The 18,784-nt window shown below is 48.9% G+C and overlaps 1 protein-coding gene across 1 annotated transcript in view; it reads right to left on the minus strand.

Moving 5' to 3' along the window:
* SPRED2 (sprouty related EVH1 domain containing 2) overlaps positions 1-16,038 on the minus strand; it is a 51,022-nt gene extending 34,984 nt beyond the window's left edge. Inside the window, exon 1 of the mRNA XM_052699255.1 lies at positions 15,893-16,038. Within this exon, the coding sequence (XP_052555215.1) occupies positions 15,893-15,939 (47 nt within the window). The 5' untranslated portion in view covers positions 15,940-16,038. The remainder of the gene's footprint in view (positions 1-15,892) is intronic.
* Between the last annotated feature and the right edge of the window lie 2,746 nt (positions 16,039-18,784).

The raw sequence follows: 18,784 nt of genomic DNA on the forward strand, positions 1-18,784 counted from the left end.
CAGAAGATGCAATCTCATCCTTCAATGCACCATTTAAGAACTCGGTTTTCTTTCTGCTGAAGGCAGTTTCACTGAACTATATATTATGAGCACCTGACTTGCTTGCTTAGGATTTATTTTAAATTATTCTCACTAAGAGCTTGGAACATGAGAAAATTTAGGAAGGAAGAGCCTTGGTTTGAGGATGGGCAACCGTGCTTTGAAGCAGCCACGCTCCTCAAGGTCATTTCCGCTTCGGCTCTAAGTCATTGCACATCTTAGTTAATTCAGAACTGCGACTCATCCCTCTGCACGTCAATTCCAGCAGGCAGGCAGTCACCCAGGACGGTCACACCATTGATTCCAGGGTGGAAGGAAGAAAACCACATCCTTGCTTCAGCCTGTTCAGCCTGTACTTGAACCGCAGTGACTCTGCTGAGAACATGGGAGCTGAGTCCTCGTCTACCACATGCTTTAATTCCCGGAAGAATGTATTTAAGTAAACATACTTAATACATGTATTTGAGAACTAAGATGAGTTCAGCTACAAGTAACAAACTTAGCAGCGTAGCAGCTTCAAAGATTTCCTGCATCCCATTGTAGCAAGTGAATACAAGGGCTGGATGTACAAAATGGGGACTCCTCTGCTGACTAACAGCCAACTCTTGCCTTGCACACTTCTTCCTGTTAGCAGGTCGGGTGGAAATGTGTGGCTCTAGACATTGCAGCATCCCCTTTCCAGCATTCCAGGTGACACTTGGAGAGGAGACTTCCAGATGCACTCACAACCAAAGGATTGAAGCGTAGCTGAAACAATGCTTTGCCAAAACCAACACAAAGACAGTGACCTCTGGAATGTGGGGCTACTTGCAGATGTCCTAAAGGATGCCATTGACTCAGTCATACAAAAGGTACTTTTAACCCCTGGCAATGATTCATCTAGACATTTTTCTAGCAAAAAGCCTTATTATTGAGGGAGAGCTTCCTATTATTTGCAGGAAAATTCAGAATAGAACTAGTAGATACTAATTTGTTAAAAAGACAGATAAACATGTACAGGAAATACTTCTATGAAGGTCCTGATCCTCTGAAGATTAATAATCTACAGTACTGGAGACAAAACCATGACACTGAGGAAACAAGCAAACTATAAAAACAGGAAGAAGTGGAAGTTTATTTTTTTTTATGTTATTTTGAGTGAATATTTGTTTTTCTGAAGCTCAAGAAGCCTCCATCTGCAGGTCAACCATTCTTTGTACAAAAGCAGCTGCAAAGAGTTTCCTCACCCAGGTCCCCAGAGCTGTCAGCCCAGGGAGGCCATCCTGCACGTTATGCTAGCCAACATTATTTTTTGGTTTTTACCTCATTTGAAGTCATTTCAAGGCAATGTATGCACAGTGTTCTGTAGGTGTTACCAATAAACCACTGGACAAAGGTGCTCTAGATACACCTCAGTATATTCACTACAGTATCCAATTAAGGCAACACTCATGGGAAATTTTGTCACACTCACAAAAACCAAACAAAACAAAACACTGCAAAGAAAAGTTGCACTGGACTCTAAAAGAAAACGAAGCTACCACTACTTTGAATTACAGTCCCTTCAAGGACTGTTCTTGTGTTGGGCTGAGATATGGAGCTGCTCAGGGTCTGCTGCTTTCCCTTAAGGCAGAGAGCAGAGAAGGGGAAGGGGGCACCACATAAATTTGTCCTCATCCAAGTATTCTTCGAAACAACTTCTCTACTTCCTTGTCTGGACAGCTCTCATTACAACCAGTCCCACACACACATACTGAATTGCTACTCTAAAAGCTGAATTAAGCTGAGATCTACCTGCAGAATCCCCAAGCCACTGATGAAATGCAACTCGAACTCCAAAACAGTTTGCTTAAATATTTATTCCTCCGAAACATTCCTGTAAGCGCTATATTTAATGCTGCATATAGACTAATTATTTATGTCTGCTCCAAGTAATCACTTTCAACTAGGACATTCACTGCTTAAGAAATATAATTAGATTTCCACGCTGGTTAAGGGGTGTTAAAGGATGCCACTGTGGGCTAAAATGATCTACATTTTAAAAAGAAAATAAGTGCAGCACTATCAACTCAACTTTCCACTTAAGAGTTTTTCCTCTTCCACAATGGCAATGAAGAATTAGATGCTACTTGTATCTTGACTCATGGAACATTTATATAGATATCACTACACATTTTATCAAATATTAAGTGCTTTTTACTTGTCCAACATACAGAACACACAGAGCTGCATGTTTTCTATTTATCTGTATCAAACGTGGCACCAACTGACAGCAATGACAGCACTGTTGACTAAATTGCAGTAAAAATCACATAGAAAAACAAAGATGCAATGGGTACACTTCCAAAATTATTTCCAAATCCAGTTAATCCACATTATTCTTGACCAGAAAAACACTGGTGCCACGAGATGATGTAGACGATATCAACACACTCCTTGACGGCAAGGGAAAAGCAATGGTCTCCTCACAGAAGCACACACAAGCTAGCTGGGCTAGCTATGGCTACCTGCCTTACACTAATTCACTTTCCCTTTTCAAGTGATTATTTTAATTAAAATTCTGCCTCATTGCTACACGTCCAAGCAGACCAGCTGTTAATTTATTCTTTCTTTTTCTTGTCGCCCATGCATGTTAGCAGAGTTTCACGCACACAAGCAGCAATGTTTTACATCGCCCTGTAACTCTCTGCATTGACTGACAGCGTTGGTAATTACACAAATCAATTAGAGGCAGAAACAGGAATAATAATAATAGACACAGACAGAGCCCTTGAGCATTGGCTTCTAGGAAGCAGCTATCAAGAAACTGCCACTCTCTAGCTAATGAAGGATGTGAGATGGTCGTGAGCACCTCATGCGCTGTGCTGACCAAGGCTGCTGCAGTCTGCATCCAGGCCTAATGTTGCTTCCAGTCACCCTGAGAACCAGCCAGGTTCGTGCTACATCTGATTAATTGAAAACCGGGCTTGGAAGTAAGAATGAAGTCACATCCTATGAGTGCACCCTTCAACCCTGTTACTCTGCAAGATGTTTTAACCCTGAAGTGACACCTGGATATTCCAGCTTCACCCCTTTGCTCTAGCTACAAAGGAACAAGCTTCCCATGCAAACTAGACAACACTTTCACAAAAACTCCTAACGTAGACTCCTGCCATTATGGCAGTTCATCAAGTGTACGCCAGAGAGTCTATTTTTCCTCCATCTTCTGCCAAGAAGTAACAAACACTTTTAGAAGTCACAATTTGGCTCTTTAAAACCATTTATTCAGATCACATAAAAATAGCATGGAGAAACAACACCACACACAATAAAACCTTGGGTACACTCTGACAGCAGAGCAACATGCTGTCTCTAGTGCAGCCTTCCAAGCTTTAGTGGTTCCTCTGCTTCCTCTGCTCTGGGATGAGCAAACCCAGGGGCCTCAGTCACTCCCCTTGCTCTCCAGACCCTTTGCCATCTTCACAGCTCTCCTTGGGATGATCTCTATTAGTTTCACATCCTTACATCGTGGTGTCCAAGACTGCACACAAAAATCAAATGGCTTCGAAAACGTCCACAACATCCTCAGCTTGCAGACTCTCCACCTAGCCAAGGCAGCAATCACAGAGGCTGAGCTCTGCTGCCAGGGATCCCCGAGGTCCATCATGCCTGCAACGAGCAGCTGCTGCAAGTATGGAGGATGGTACACGGACTATCCCAAAAATCTCACTCCTAGAAGTTCCTCGTGATCTTCTGGCAAGCAAGCAGCAGGCAGGATGAGGCAGGAGCTCCAGCTGGCGAGAAGGAGATAAGGGAATGTTCTCCTTTACAGGCTGGCCCTTTAACCATTTGAGGAAAGAATTCACATCCAGTATTTTACCAAACCTTTGGATTTTGGGATCTTCGCTCCCTTGCCCAGAGTCCCAGCACTAAACATCTATGCTCATTTATAAGACTAAAGTTAAGCTTCTTCTTTGATACGGAGTAATGTTGGGGTTGGCATCCCAGTGCTTGTTAGGGCAAGCTTTCTATTCACCTTGGAGCAAGCTATCTCTTCAAGCTTAATTAAGACATGCACCAGGCTGAAGCATTCAACGGTTAACTGAAACGCTGTGCCAACCTACGGTGTGCTCTGCATGTCTCTCATGCCTTGCATGGTAGAAGTCCATGGGTGGGAGAGTTGTTTGGGGTGGGGAGAAGGTTTAATTTTAGCTGAGAGGAGGAATGTGTTCAGCACATTGCCTAAAAAATAAAAATAAAATGAAAATCCACCCTGCCACAATCCAGTCCCGACACACGACATGGGTGGATTAACTTATGCATCTGTAACACAGAGAAGCACCAAATGGCAAAAAGCATTCACACAATCAGAGCCACAGCCATAGACAATGTAATGCAAAACTGCTGCACCATGCAATGACGCTTGAAGCTACCAAATCCATCCCGGTTAGGATGATGTGTGTCTGCTGTGCCTACAGCAAAGCAAATGATTTCATTTCTGTGTTGGTCCTGTGTAAGAGATGAAAATGAGAAAAATCAAAGCCCTATAGCCAAGGTCCAATAAGGACCTGTTTAGAGTCCAGGCACCTATGTTACTGAAGTGACACATGGAAGATCGGGCACTGACATACTGAAGAAACTCACTGCAAAACCCATACTTGAGCTGTTGCAACCCCATGCCAGGCTGGCACGTGCTTTTGTACAAACAGCCACAAAGCCCAACCTAGAAGAGACTTTTTCCATGCTTGTTTGTGTGTGTTCTATCAGAGGGAAGACAGTAACCACCTTCTGACCTTTGCAACAAGCCAGGCTGACAAAATCAAGGCTAACCTGCAATGGGAAGTTACCACATATAGCAGCAAATATTTTCCTTCAGTACAAAAGAGGTCAGTACTTAGCATTTCAATTAGATCATGAATGACAAAGCCACATTCCTGCCGAAAAGCTCCTGCATTCAAGATGTTCCAAAATAAAATGAATATACAAAGGCAGGATTTTAACCTTTCAGTATTTCTGAAAGGTTCCCAAATTTTAAGGACTACAGTTTTCAAAGTTAAACATAAAATATTGCTGTGAATGTGTACAGCCCCTTCAGCTTCAGCTTTCAGGTTCCCTACATGCCCACTTGAGCCACCCAAGGAAAATCCTACCTGGTTTCCTGCCTCCTCACCCATCAGAAGGACTTTCCTGGAGCTTGTGTTCCTCACCCATCAGAAGGACTTTCCTGGAGCTTGTGTGACACTTCCTCCACAAAAGGCTGTTAAACTTCTAGATATATTTTCTGTCCAGAATTTTGTGAGGCATTGTTCACTGTACTGTTTTCTTTGCACCATGGACTCCACACCCTGTGCATTTCCTCACCAGCCCAGCCAGCCTTCATGTCTCAGTCACCCATTCTCAGCTATCTGCTTAAGGCTGTGTACAGCACAGGACTCCTTCTCATAACAAAGCGTGCAGCTGGGATTAGAATCAACAGCACATCCCTGCTGTCCTGTCTGGAATCTATGTGCCACCAGAAGCCAGAAAACAGCACACCACTAGGCTTAATCACTTCACTTCCATTGCTCCAAGAAAACAGTCACCACCTGCCCATGGCCCTTCAAGCAAAGGTTGACCTGACTGGCCCAAGTTCACATCATGGCAGTTTGTAAAACCACAAGCTGGAATAAATCAGTACAGTAGTATTTTTTCTGCTGACCCATCAGCAATTATGTCAACAAATCTCTCTCTCCCCACCAGCCTCGTTACACACAGATGCCTGTTTCCATACATACTCCAAAATGACCCCGTACTGACTACTAAAAAGCAATGCTGGGAGCTATTTATCAATTTTTTTTTTTAGGGCATCCTAATATTTGTGCTGTCACTTCCATAAGAAGATGAGAAAAGACGTAAAGGATCTCTCTTTGACGCTCGGTTCAGAGCACACAGCTGAAGGCCAGACAAAAGTTAATCATCCAAAGAGACAACCTCTTCCAGGCACAGACATGTTCCTCACAAACACCAGCAGCATTTTCAGCTGGATCCATGTAAGTCCACTGAAAGAGCCTTTCTGGCTTTCACTGAGACACTCAGCGTATGCTGCACGTTATTTCCAACTGTTCCATAGATGGCAGATCAGAGAGCAGATCCAGGCTCCCCACGCTGGAGCAGCCAAGATTCTCCATGGCAGCTTGGAGGGGAAGGGTCATCCTTCTGCAGATGCACACAGCACAGCTACGTGGCAAGAGAAAGGGCAGTGCATTTGGACAAGGAACAACTCCAGATAACACTTCATGGTGTTCAAAGACAATCCTATGCCCTACTGTGTTCTAATATGCCATACTAGGAAGAAGCACGCCATATGTGCTATTTATTGACATAGGAGCATGCTGGCAAAATACATCCTTTGAGCATGCACTGGGTTGATGGGAATTGGGTTTCTCAAGTCAAGAGGAGACAGAAGCACCCCCTGAGGAAGCCCTGCTCACCTCCCCTGAAATCCTGTCACAGCAGCCCTTCTGGCCGGACACACAGACCTGCCCAGTGGCACGCGTGCAAGGAAATGACTTCAGAATCCCACCAGAGACAAAACACGCCAAGCCCAAGGATGATGCCGATGCTTTTCTCTCTTTTGTGTACAGGGTAAAAGCAGTTGCTGCAGCTGCAAAAGTGCTCTCCAGAGAGGAGGCGGCTATCCTGTGCTACGGCCATTAATTTGGATTTGTTTGTCACCAGTTCCACGGATGCTGGGGCATTACTGGGTTTTAGGCATTTCCCTTCTCATACAAAGAAGGGAACTGTGGAAGACAGCCTGCTGCACGCCCAAGGTTAGGAGAGTTGGACAAAAAGATCTGACTGCTTTAAACATCTGCAGCACAAAAAGGTAACCAGGGCTTACCATGAGTGGAGGAGAACCACCTGGAGAAGGTCTGAATGGAGAGACTAATTTCTAGTCCCACCTCAACTACTCGTACCCTAAGCAATAAATCAGCCCAACTCTTTTCCTACCAGATACATCCATGTGGAAGTGCTGGATCTAGCTATCTGGCTTGTGGTCAAGCGTTTTTGGAAAGGCAGAATCACAACCTTGCAAACAGTCTCACGAAAAATTATTCCTTCTATTCCTGCAGCAGAGAGGAAGCAAAAGAGGGAAACGGTCTAACAATATTTAACTGGTTTTTTCTTAAGACAAAGCCTCCACAGTAGTCGTGTTTCATTGAAATCTCAAAATTTAAGCACAGGAACACAAAGTTCACTGCGTCATCTCCGCCCAATCAACATGCAAACCCTACGTATGTTTGCAGTCAGCACTCAGGCAACATATCACTGAAGTCACCAGAGACCTTGATGCACATTTTGTCTACCAAAGCAGCAGCAGAGCAGCAAGCACTCACTCATTTTCCACTTTAAGTAAGCACTGAGAAAGCAATTAAGCTTCTTGTTCTCAACTGCTACAATTGCATAAGCTAGGCGGCTCTGGCTCCAGAAGTTTATATATTTACCTTTTAAAATATGAATGGGAAAGTGTACACAAAACACCCTTCTTTCCCCATCCCTTCCTTCCCATGAGGAGGAGTGTTTGTTTTTTTATCCGACCTTATGAAAGGTTGGGGAAGCTATTCCACCAATACTCTGATAAAAGTAGCCCACACTTCCTTAGAGATAGAGCACAGAAGGAGAAGGAAAAAAAAAGCCTTACCAGCAATAGTCAGTAGAAATATTTCCTGCTAAATAGGACGTGTCACTCAGAGCTTTTTATGCTTCAATTTAAATATCTTTAAGCTGCCTGTACAGCATTTCTGGAATAATTCACATGGTTGTTGATTTTGGGGAACAGCCTTTTTTGCTACTTACGGGAGCTTGAGGTAGAAAAGGGTCTTTTCTGCCCTCTCTGGAGATTTACATTGGTGACCTTCTTTATAGATCTGCCTGCAGAATGAAGCTGAATGAATGGGTGGTAGCAGACATTTTAAGCAGTCTGGTTTTTTTTTTTGTTTGTTTGTTTGTTTTTTGGGTATTTTTGCATTCATGGGCTGTGATTTTGAAGTTGTGCACTAGAGCAACCAACCCCGAAGCTGGATGGAAGACCTCAGCCACATCTCAGCCTCTGGGCAAGAAGCGTTTCTAGGACCTAGCATCAAAAAATCAGGAGAAAAGCAAGAGTATTTTTAGTGTGCAAACACAGAAGTTCAGTAGAACCCACTGTGCTGCAGCTGCAGGTATTTTAGCACTGCCTAGCACAGCACTGCGCCAGGACAGTCCCAGCAAGCTACAAACCCTTCTGCAGTTCAATCCCAAGCAGCAAAAGAGACTCTTTCTGCTCTGCCCCCCCCTTTCCCTCCTGCTTGTCAGCCATTTCTGCGCACACACACACACACACACACAGCATTAAGGTGGGGAAGAACCCTCTGCACGCCTGCATCGAATCGAGTGGACAAAGTGCCCACCTCCCCCTGCCTGCTTCTGCTCCAAGTCACGCACCGCTGTGTTTCCAAGCATTTTAACCAAAAATGGGAACTCATCGCGATGAACAAGCCTGCTGACCCAGGAAGTTTTATCCCCTAACTTGGCCGAGGCTCTCTACAATGAGACACAACACCAATCCGACAGGCTCCTCTGAAGCTGCAGAGTTTGTGCGTACGTAGAAAGAGAGGGGGAAACGGTTTATTTGGGCTCAGGCGCCCTTCCTGCAGGATGCAGTGTTTACAGAGGGTATTTCTAGAACTTCCTGCTCTGCACACGCCTCCGGCTCCTCCCCGGCCTGCCTCCCCCCAGCCCTCACCCAGAGGCCCCCGGAGCACACAGGATGTGAGGGTCTCACCAGCACCCTGAGCTCCCCCAGCCATGGGAGCAAGGGAACAGGGGCAGCTCCTGTAGGCATGGTTCTCCTGGAAAAGTCTGCATGTCATCCTTGTCTGCAGAACTTATGGTACTTTTTGTTTTTTTAAGCACACCTTTAAAACAAATTTAGATTCCTTTCTCTCTCTCCTTGATTAGAGTTTCACATCAAGCTATTTGAGCTTTCTACACTGCATTCTTCAGACAACAAGAGAAAAAAGCTCATCTTCACCATTCCTTAAAAAGCTTCCAGCCATTTAACATTTGAACTCTTACACTGTACTACATCCCCAAACACTAAATTGTTACAGAAAAATAAAGGGGAAAAAAAAAAAAAAAGCAAGATTTTTTTCTCTTAAGCAGCTCTAGTGGTTAATGACCCTGCAGCCTTTTATTAGTGATTTTAACCACAGAAAGCAAGTTTGGCACTAGGTTTTCTTCCTACGTCAACTGAACACCAAATACCTTTCTAAAAGCAGCAGGTCTTTGAGGCAGTGCAAACACTGGGATTGCTCTATTGCAGCACTCCCTCCAGCTCGGTAACCTTTCTGTCTGCACAGCCAACCAACTGTACACATCCAGCAGCAAGACATACAGCAAGGACTGGCTGCAACCAACCTAACACCTCCCATGCCAACTAGCAGCTAAGAATGAATTATGTTGGCAGCACCATAAAACTTCAGCGATAGTTTTTGTAATTTCATGAATGTTAAAAAAACAGCGAAAAACACAGCACAGCAAAACCCAACACACATCATTGAAGTATCAGTGGTTTTTATGTAATGTAATTTATACCTGTGCTTTAAAAAGGCCAAGCCTACCAGCTCTGAAACGCAGGGATATGCACTGCTGTCTGACAATGCTGGACCTGGCTCTTTCCCCCACCAAAAGAAATCTGGCATATTTTACAAGGTCACAGCATCTTCCCGTATCCAGTTGTCTGAGGTTTCTCCTGCTGCAGGCACAGTTTGGAGCATGGTGGATTTAACCTGAGCTCAATGGTGCTGATGCGCATAAGGAACACACTGCTCCCTGGCTCTCTGGTATGGCGAGGACCCATGGCACTGAAATGCTGAGGGTTTAGACTCTCACCTCCCATCCAGCTGCTGGACTTCCATCTGTGGGCCCTATCCAGGCGGTACGGACAAACAGTGGGGAGATGCAAAGGCCTATGTGTCAAAGGAATTGTGTTACAGGACTGAGCCAAAGTCTGGTGGCCACTTGTGGGCCCCCCAGTACAGGACACATGGACAAACTGGTGAGCCCAACAGACGGCCACTAAGATGACCAAGGGCCAGGAGCACATCTGTGAGCAGAGGCAGAGAGAGATGAGCAGCCTGGAGAAGGCCTCAAGGGGATCCACTGACCTGTGTGCAAAGAGAACAGAGACAGGCACACAGCAGACTGTGAGGTCTCATCCTTGGAGAACTTCAGCAGCTGCCTGGACATGGCCCTGGACACCCTGCTCTGGGTGGCTCTGCTGGAGCAGGGCTGGGCCTGATGGACCCAGAGGTGCCTTCCCACTTCAACCTTTCCCTGGTTTTGTGAACAAAATTGAAGTAAACAGCTGAAATAAACTCCAAGCATGCTTTGGAGAAGCCCTGTTGATTCTCTCAGATCTCCATGTAATTTTGAAGAACCAGACTGTTTGTAAACAACTTGCAATGCCAGATGCAGAAGCCCTGCGGCAGCAGCTGAGTTTACTCCTCAACCTCACTTGCATCTTCCAGTAATTCCTTACTGCATCCCCTTGACTTGAGGAAAATACAAAAGCACCTTCCATGTCCACAGCTGGATAAGTTGTTCCTTCCTTGGCCCCACAGCACTCTCCTGCACAGATCTGCAAACAAGGGGCCCAAGCACACATGCACATTTATATCTATCAGCTTGGGGGCATACCTTTCTACTCCCGAGCCACGTAAGCAGCCAGCTGGCTTTATGAGAACTTAGAAGCCAGGTGGGAGTGTCGAGGCATGTCAGCAGAAGAAATACAGCAAACGGAGGTTGAGCTGAGCCCCTGGCTTGTGTCCAGTGCAGGACAGGGATGGGTGGTTTCAGGGCAGCACTTCTCACTGCAGGGACCCACAGCAGGCACCCCAGCTGCCAGTGCTGCCCCCACATCTCACGGCACACTGAGAGAAGGGAAATCTCTCCTAAAATGATATGTATGAGCAGACACGACAGATTTCTTTGCCCTCCCAAACAGCCTTTCTCCACCAGCAAGTAAGTTAACAAATAAATAAAAGCACGAATGGCCTAGGGACTGCAAAAGGTAGCCACACAGGACAGATGCACAACACAAAGCCTAAGCATTTTGGATTTCCTTGGGATCTGAGCACATGTGCACAATGTGCATGTGTCCCCACAGAGCAGCATGGGCCCCTTCAAGCACACATTTGCACCATGGCCCTTTCACCCCCATGGACTACATAAAAAACACCATCAGGTTTTACAGCATGTCTCTCAGAGATATCGATGCACACTTCCCACAGATTAGCACAAGAGATGAGAGGGACCTTCTTGTTAAAAAAAAAAAAAGAAAAGGAGGGGGAAATGTACTTGCTACCTGCAAGAAATACAATGCTGTTCCTAGGGAGATGTACACAGTAGGAAGTCCTACCATTACTTTTGGAAGGATGTTTAATACACACACACAAAAAAAGAGCTTTACTATGGAGCCCTGCAACTCCTCCTCCCCACATTTGCCAGTAGGAAGAAATTTCCTTCCTTGATGGAATAGCCATCAGCTATCAGGCTCAGCTGACAGCCTCAAGATCTCTCCTCTGATTACAGCACAGGATTTGAGAACAAAGAGGGGGGGGAAATAAAACCAAAACAGTCCTTGAAGTGCGAGTTGCAAGTGAAGAAAGTCAAAGAAAGTTATTCAAAGAGCCTAAGAACAAGGAGGCTGGAGACAAAAATAATAATTTGGGATAAATCTCCCCGAAACCTTCTGCAACAGGTAAAACCTGCTGGCTGTTGGCACACATATCTTTGAAGCCCTGAAAGCACACTTTGTAATACTGTTTTTGACAAAACACAGCTTGCTTTTAAGGGGAAGCACCTACTTCTGTTGTACAAGGCAGCCAGCATCGCGCTTCAGCTGCTTGTCTGACTTAAGAAGAGGCACGGAGCACAGATGCGATGCACACAGGTACCAACATGCTGATCCCATCCATAATGAGTTCTGGGCTCCCTCCATTGACAACCGACACATCAGAGAGTCTCCTGCAAACGCACACAGGCAGAAGCAAGGTAGTTGTACCCTCATACTACAAGCCATCCAGCTTCTTTCGTTTTCATTTCCATGCCTCTTCAGGAACATTAAGTCCTCCCAAATACCAAACACTCTGCACACTGAAGAAGGCATGTATCATCAGTGCAGTATCTAGAGCTGAACTTATGATTTTACTCATCTCTGTTCTCTCTTCACCTGAGCATCTCTCACGAGAAGGATCATCTTCTAGTGTTAAGAAAGCTGGAGAAAAGAGGAAGAAGAAAGGAAACAAAGTACATTTTTCAATGGACACAGTGAAAGGAACAATTCCTGCAGCCAAAGCTGGTTTCAGCAGCTGGGAATGTGCAAGGTGCACCTCAGCCAGTGGGCCACAGCATCTGGACTTCTGCAGAACCCCAGTGAAGCCATCCAACGGGTAGAATTCACCAGCAGGGACACTTCTTTTGGGATCCAGCACCCTATACAGAACCATAACAATATCCAGAGCTTGACAAGTGTATCTCTCCCAGGTTCAGCATCTCAGAGGGCCGTTTGTTCCAACTCTGCTGCAGGAAAGGGAATTGAATTTATCAATTCTTCAAGCATACCAGCATGTATGTGATGGAGGGACTGAGCCAGCGGTGACGTTGCCTCTCTTTCCTGAGCTCCTGCCTTCCACCCTGGTCCTGAAGAATGACAACCACCGCCATCTCCCTGTGGTTTGGTGGCCCCAAGGAAACAATTTTGTGGTTTCAAGCCAGCTACCAGCCAAGCAAGTCCACGTTAAGGAAGAGCCTCTGCTGTGCAACGTGCTTTTGTTTGCAGCCTCGGGATTTAATTAAGCGGGTAGATAAAGCCACCTTTTAACCCACGCTAGAGAGTGTGCCAGGTCGAGATTACAACGCGATGCAGAAACAGGTCGAAGCAGCTCCCGGCTGCATCCATGCCACGGGCAAGCACCATCCATCACCCGCTGCTTCTGGCTGAAAAACCCACTTTCTGGCCCAAAGGCAAGTTTTTTAGATTTCTCTGAGCCAAGAACAGGATTGGGGTTTTCTGACGGTTTGGGCTAAAGCACAATCCTCTTCCCCAGGTCCTTCTCCATGTGAACCAACCAAACCCTCACCAAAATCTCTCTATCTACAGCTGCTTCTCAACTTGTTTCCAAGACAGAAGCAGAAAGGGTGCTCTCTTTTTTTTTTTTTCTTTCCCTTTTTCCATCCGACAGACCTATTATTCCCTTAGAAACAGCAAGTTCTCCAAGTAACCGAACAAAGCAGCTACTTACATGTAGTATTTTAAACAGCCGTGTTTTCAGGCCAAGAAATAAACAGTTATATTTTGGCAACCCTTCATTTCCTGTCCTATTTGCAAGCAATAATGTCATGACACAAAGTATGTCCCATGCCTTTCTCTCTGGCTCAAGCTTGAAAGAAAAGGAAAAAAAAACACAGCTAGCTGAATGGATGGCTTATAACAGTGAAAAATCAGTAGTAATGGGCAAAATGGGGGAAAAAATAAAAAATAGAAAATTCAGTGTAAAGGGCAAAGTGCTACATCGGCGGGGTGAGTGCTTGAAGCAGCCATGGCAGGAGGTGGGATCCGGGGAGCAGCTCAGCTCCATGCCCTTTGCTGGAAGGAATAAGCTCACTGCCACAGCCATGCCTGCAGCTCCCACCCCAGCTCCTGCATAGGGCTCCCAGCTCCATCCCGAAACGCCGCGGAGCGACACTTCCTCATTCTCTGACCTTTTCCATTTAATTACTTCCTGTGACTTTCTTGGAAGCCTGCATCGTAATGATGTGCCGCGGCCGCCTTCGGGCGTAACTGAATCATTTTATGCCTTCCGATTCAGCTGAATCCTCCCACTCGCAGCCAGAAATACAGCCGCGACACGCCGGCCGATCGCCCGGTCCCTGGCAGCACGCAGCCCGGGGGGCAGAACAAGACATCCTCCAGCAATGACAAATCGACCTCTGGGTATCGATCGGAAATGGTGCAGTCATGAAGGAGCCTGTGCAGCCAGAGACTCATCTCTCTCCTCTTTGGTTTCATCAAATGGTTCAAACACTCTAAATATGGAAGAAAAGCTCCCCAAGCAAAATGAAAAAAGCCAACGATGGGGAAAAAGACAACGTACTGATTTTAAACACACGCTGGCTGCGGTGCTTCGTCTGTAATCTGCCTGTTAACATTTGTTCACAGTGCACTCAGTGAAACGAGAAGAGCTATGCAAATCAAAGCCAGATATCTGGGGCAAATAGCACGCAATGCTGCCGCTGTTCCAACAGCCCAAGCAAACTTATGGAAAGGGCCCATCTTTATTTCTTCTAACACCACATAGATTGAAAAACATCACCCACCGCCGCCAAGAAGGACGGCGCATGAGTCACCTGCAGCAGTGCTATCCATCAGCGCAGGGAAGGGCCAGGAGGGAGCGGTACCCACAGCAGCACCGGGATCAGGGCAGCAGCTCCGACACGGCCTCCACTTGCAATGCAGAGCGTCCTTCACCCCAATGCCCACCAACGGGGTGGCAAGTGCAGGCCTGGGGCGCGGGGTGCAATCATAGAATCGTTAAGGTTGGAAAAGACCGCTAAGATCAACTAGCCCAACCAGCAAGCTGTCTCCACCGTACCCGCTGCCCACATCCCCCAGCAGCCGCCAGCTCTGCACATAGCCACCTCTGTGCCGTCCCATTGGAGAGAGAACAGTGAGACCTCCGAGGGGTCTGCTGGAAGTGAGCCCATCACCCCTCCCATCCTGCTCCACAGCAGCAGCAGGAGAAACCCAGCTTCTCCTGTTAGAACTGCGCTGACTTCAAAATAACCACAATGTCAGAAGTGATGCAGAAACGCGGCTTTACAGCCTCTTTGCTACAAGGTGCCCCAACCACCACTCCTCCTTACACAAGCGTTGCAGGCAGAGGCCATTTCCTCGGCCAGTTACTGTTTCCAATGCTATGGGTGCCAGCCCCACATACCCACAGCCCCCAAACTCCCCACGGCATTTGGCACGCACCCAGCACTGTGCTCAGTGCCTCCTTTTCCCGGCTGTCATAAAACCCTCGAGGCAAAACTGGGGATGAGAACGCGCGGGGTCCGAGCCCACAGCTCTGCACCACAACCTTCACACATCGCACCGCCATTTATTTGCGTGGGGGTTTTACAGAGGGGTCGGGTGTCTGAGAGCCGCTCCCCGCACACACGCGAGTCCCGGGATTGGGGGGGGGGGGGGGGGAGCCTCCGAGCGCGGCGGCCACCGGTGACCGGATTTATGAATGCGGCGTCATGTGACGGCCGCCTCCTATTCACAAAACGGCGGCCGGGGCGGGGCTCCGACCCCCCCCCCCCCCCGGAAAAAAAAAAAAAAGAAAGCCACCAAAAAATTCCGAGCCCCGGGGGCACAGCCGCCCCCACGCTGCAGGCCGATCCCCCTTCCCCCCCACCCCCAACAGAAAACATATAATTTTTTTTTGGATGGGGGAAAGGAGGAGGAAGAGGTTTGGAGCCCCCCCCCCCCCCACCCACACACGTCGCGGTGTGAGGGAATTTTTTTTTATTATTATTATTTTTTCCTCTCCTTTTTTTTTTTTTTTTTTTTTTTTTATGAATGAAGATGCGGTATGCAAATGAGCGCGGCCCGGGGGGAGCGCGAAATGGCGGCGGATGTGCGGGCGGGCGGCCGCGCGCTCACGCACGCGCGTGTCCGTGCGTCCGACCGTCCGTCCGCGGGTGGGGGGGGGTACCGGGGGGAGCCCCAAACGGGGCCACGGAGCGACCCCCCCCCCCCCCTCCCCAAACACACACATACACACACGGAGAGCCCCCCCCAGCCCGCCCGTCCTCCCCCGCTCACTCGTCTGGGTAGGCGTCCTCGGTCATCTTCTCCCCGTCTCGGCTCATCCCTCGCCGCGAGCGGCCGGGCTGCGCCTCCGCATCTTCCTGCGCTTCACATGGCGGGGGAGGCCGCGCCGCGGCGGGGCCGGGGCTGGCGGCCGCGCCGGGCCGGGCCGGGCCCGACGGACGGCGGCGGCGCGGGAGGCTGAGGCGGGGCGGGGCGGGGGGAGCGGTCCGGCGGTGCTACGGCCGCGCTGGGCGGCGGGCGGCGGCCGGGGGAGGCGGCGGAGGCGGCGGGGAGGGCGCCGCGGGGGCGCGGCGGCGGCGGCGGCGGCGCGGGGTTCGGGCCCGGGGGAGCGGCGCAGCGCCCGGGGGCAGGCGGCGGCGCCGGGCCAGCCCCATGGCCGCGCTCACGCCATGGCGGGGCGCCGCGGGCGGCGGCGGAGAAGGGAGGAGGGGGGGGCCCGGCAGGAAGCGGCGGCGCTGCCGAGCGGCGGCGGGCAGGGCAGCGCCGGACCTAGGGAGGGAAGGAGGGAGGGAGCCGCGGCGGCGGCGAGGAAGGAGGGGACGCGGCCGCTGCTGGCGCCTCCCCCGCGGCGGCGCGGCCCGCCCCGGCCCGGCCCCCCGAGCCCCGCAGCGCAACGCAGGCGGCGGGGTGCGGCCGCTCCCCTCGCCTCGCCCCCCACGCCCCGCCCCGCCCGGCTCCCGCGGCCCGGCCCCGATCGCGGTCGGGGCGCCGACCCCTCGTTCCGGGGCCTTACCCGCGAGGCGCTTCTTCAGGAGGCGCGTAAGCCCGGTTGGCGTGTGCTGAAAGGCGTCCGGGCGAGTGGAAAGCCCGCCGCGGGTGCGGGATGAGGCCCGTAGCCTCATGATGAGGCCCAAGGTGTCTGTGGGTGATGTATGATTCTGCTGCCGCCCAGCAGTCCCGGCAGACCTGTCTGTCCCGCTCTCGGCCTCTGCACCTCGTTGGGAAGATGCCTGCTGCTGCACTCGCGACTTTCCGACGGCATCAGTTCTCTTTTCAGGAACAGAACTGAAAACTTGGAAAAACTGGATGGACTGCGTGCCAGCAGCATGGTGGAGGCGAGAGCCTCTGCAAGCTCCATGGCCTGTGGGGTGGTTACCCTGAGGAGAAGCAGTGCATCCTTCAGAGGTGGGACCAGGACCATGGCTGTGGTGGTCTCACCATATTAGGTTTTCATGGCTGGGGGCTTCCCTGCCTTTTTTTTTTTTCCTCTTCAAATGATGCTGGGATTACACAGGCTCCTAACTTCCTCATTAACTCCATGCTCCTCATTGTTCAGCTGCAGCATCACATGGATACGTGTGAAGCAGTGAGCACAGCATGTAGCTGCTGCCTCCCGCAGAGCCACAGCAGGGGGAGAAGCCCATCACTAAAATCCCATCTCTAAAAGATCACGGTAATGCACATCCTGCTGTGGAGGACTAGGGTGTGTGCATTGCTGTTGGTGCTGGGAGCTTGGCGTTCTGGTCCCAGCACTTAGAGTGTATTTCACATCCCAGCGGTGAGCAGCCACTCTTTCCCAGACACAGTAGCTGAAGGTTTACCCGATACCTCATTTCTTGAGTCACTTCCTGTGGATTTGTGAGATCTCACATTTGATCTCTGCTTTCACTCACATGCTAATTTGTGTACTGCTAAATGATCCATTCATCTCACTTCGCAACCCTCTTATGATTGCATACATGCTGTTCGTACGGGCAAGAATTGCATGGTAAGTTCCAATTGTACAGGTTACCACGCTGGTTCCTCTGAGCAGCATTTGCAGAATGAATGCTTTTTTTCTGAATGGAGCAGCTCGCTGAAGGGCGACTTCTGCTCATGCACTGCTCATATATAGCCTTTCCCCGAGATGTGATCATTACAGCACCTCCAGTTAATTAGCCGTTGGTGGCAGAGCTTCTAGACTAATGATTTGCATGCTGTGAATATTCTGCACTTTATGTTTGAATGGGAAGTGCCTTGTGCAAGGCAGTATTTTAGCTGTTGTAGAGAACTAAATGTGAGGACATTTGAGCAGGAAATGGACTTCCCCACGGGCTGCTATACCTTCAGCTGACACAGATTTAGGGTGAGAAGCACTAGGATTTGGCATAGCAGAGCTTTGAATGCAGTTTTGCCATTGCTTTCCTACGTTCTTGCTTTGACAACATGTCCCCTCTGGGCTGGAGACTCCCACACTGCTGGTGTAGGAGCCCCCATATGAGCGCTGGCACCTTGGTGACTGCACTGATTTCAGTGCCTTTTCCACTGACTCACTCTGTGACTTGGAATGAGGGAACAGTAGAAGTTGGCAGCCCTGAATCACGCCATTCTCCTGATGACTACCCCTCACCCGATCATTTTTCTGAGTAGTAATCGTATTTTAAAGGCAACAATAACCATAGAAAAGGCATCTGAGATCATCTAGTCCAACCACCAACCCATCCCCACCATGCCCACTATCCACGTCCCTCAGTACCACATCTACACCCATTTTTTTCCCCTGTTGCAACAGCTCAGAATGTAAAAGCTGCAGAAATGATCTGCAATGATTGTACTCTTCCCAGGAGGTTATTTTGAGGGACACCAAGATGAGCGAGAGAAAATGGATCTCACTACCAAACTGGTTGCTTTACCCCCAAAAACAAACCCACTGCTTTCTGAGTTCTGAAACCATGCACTCTCTTTCAGCCTCTCCCAAAATAAAAGCAAGGGTTGTTGAAATGTAGTGACTGTGAGTTAAAAGGGGCTTTTCAAAACCCTTGCTTTCCTATTGGGTTCTCTGTCCTCCTCTTAGCATTCATCAGTAAATGATTTATAGCCCTCCTTTCATGCTGGTTTGGTGTTTCCTTTGTGTGCATAACTTCCTTTTGATAGAAGGGGATGATAACAAAACCCAAATTCTAA

Source organism: Tympanuchus pallidicinctus, unplaced genomic scaffold, assembly GCF_026119805.1.
Source record: "Tympanuchus pallidicinctus isolate F22 unplaced genomic scaffold, pur_lepc_1.0 scaffold1, whole genome shotgun sequence".
NCBI lineage: Eukaryota > Metazoa > Chordata > Aves > Galliformes > Phasianidae > Tympanuchus > Tympanuchus pallidicinctus.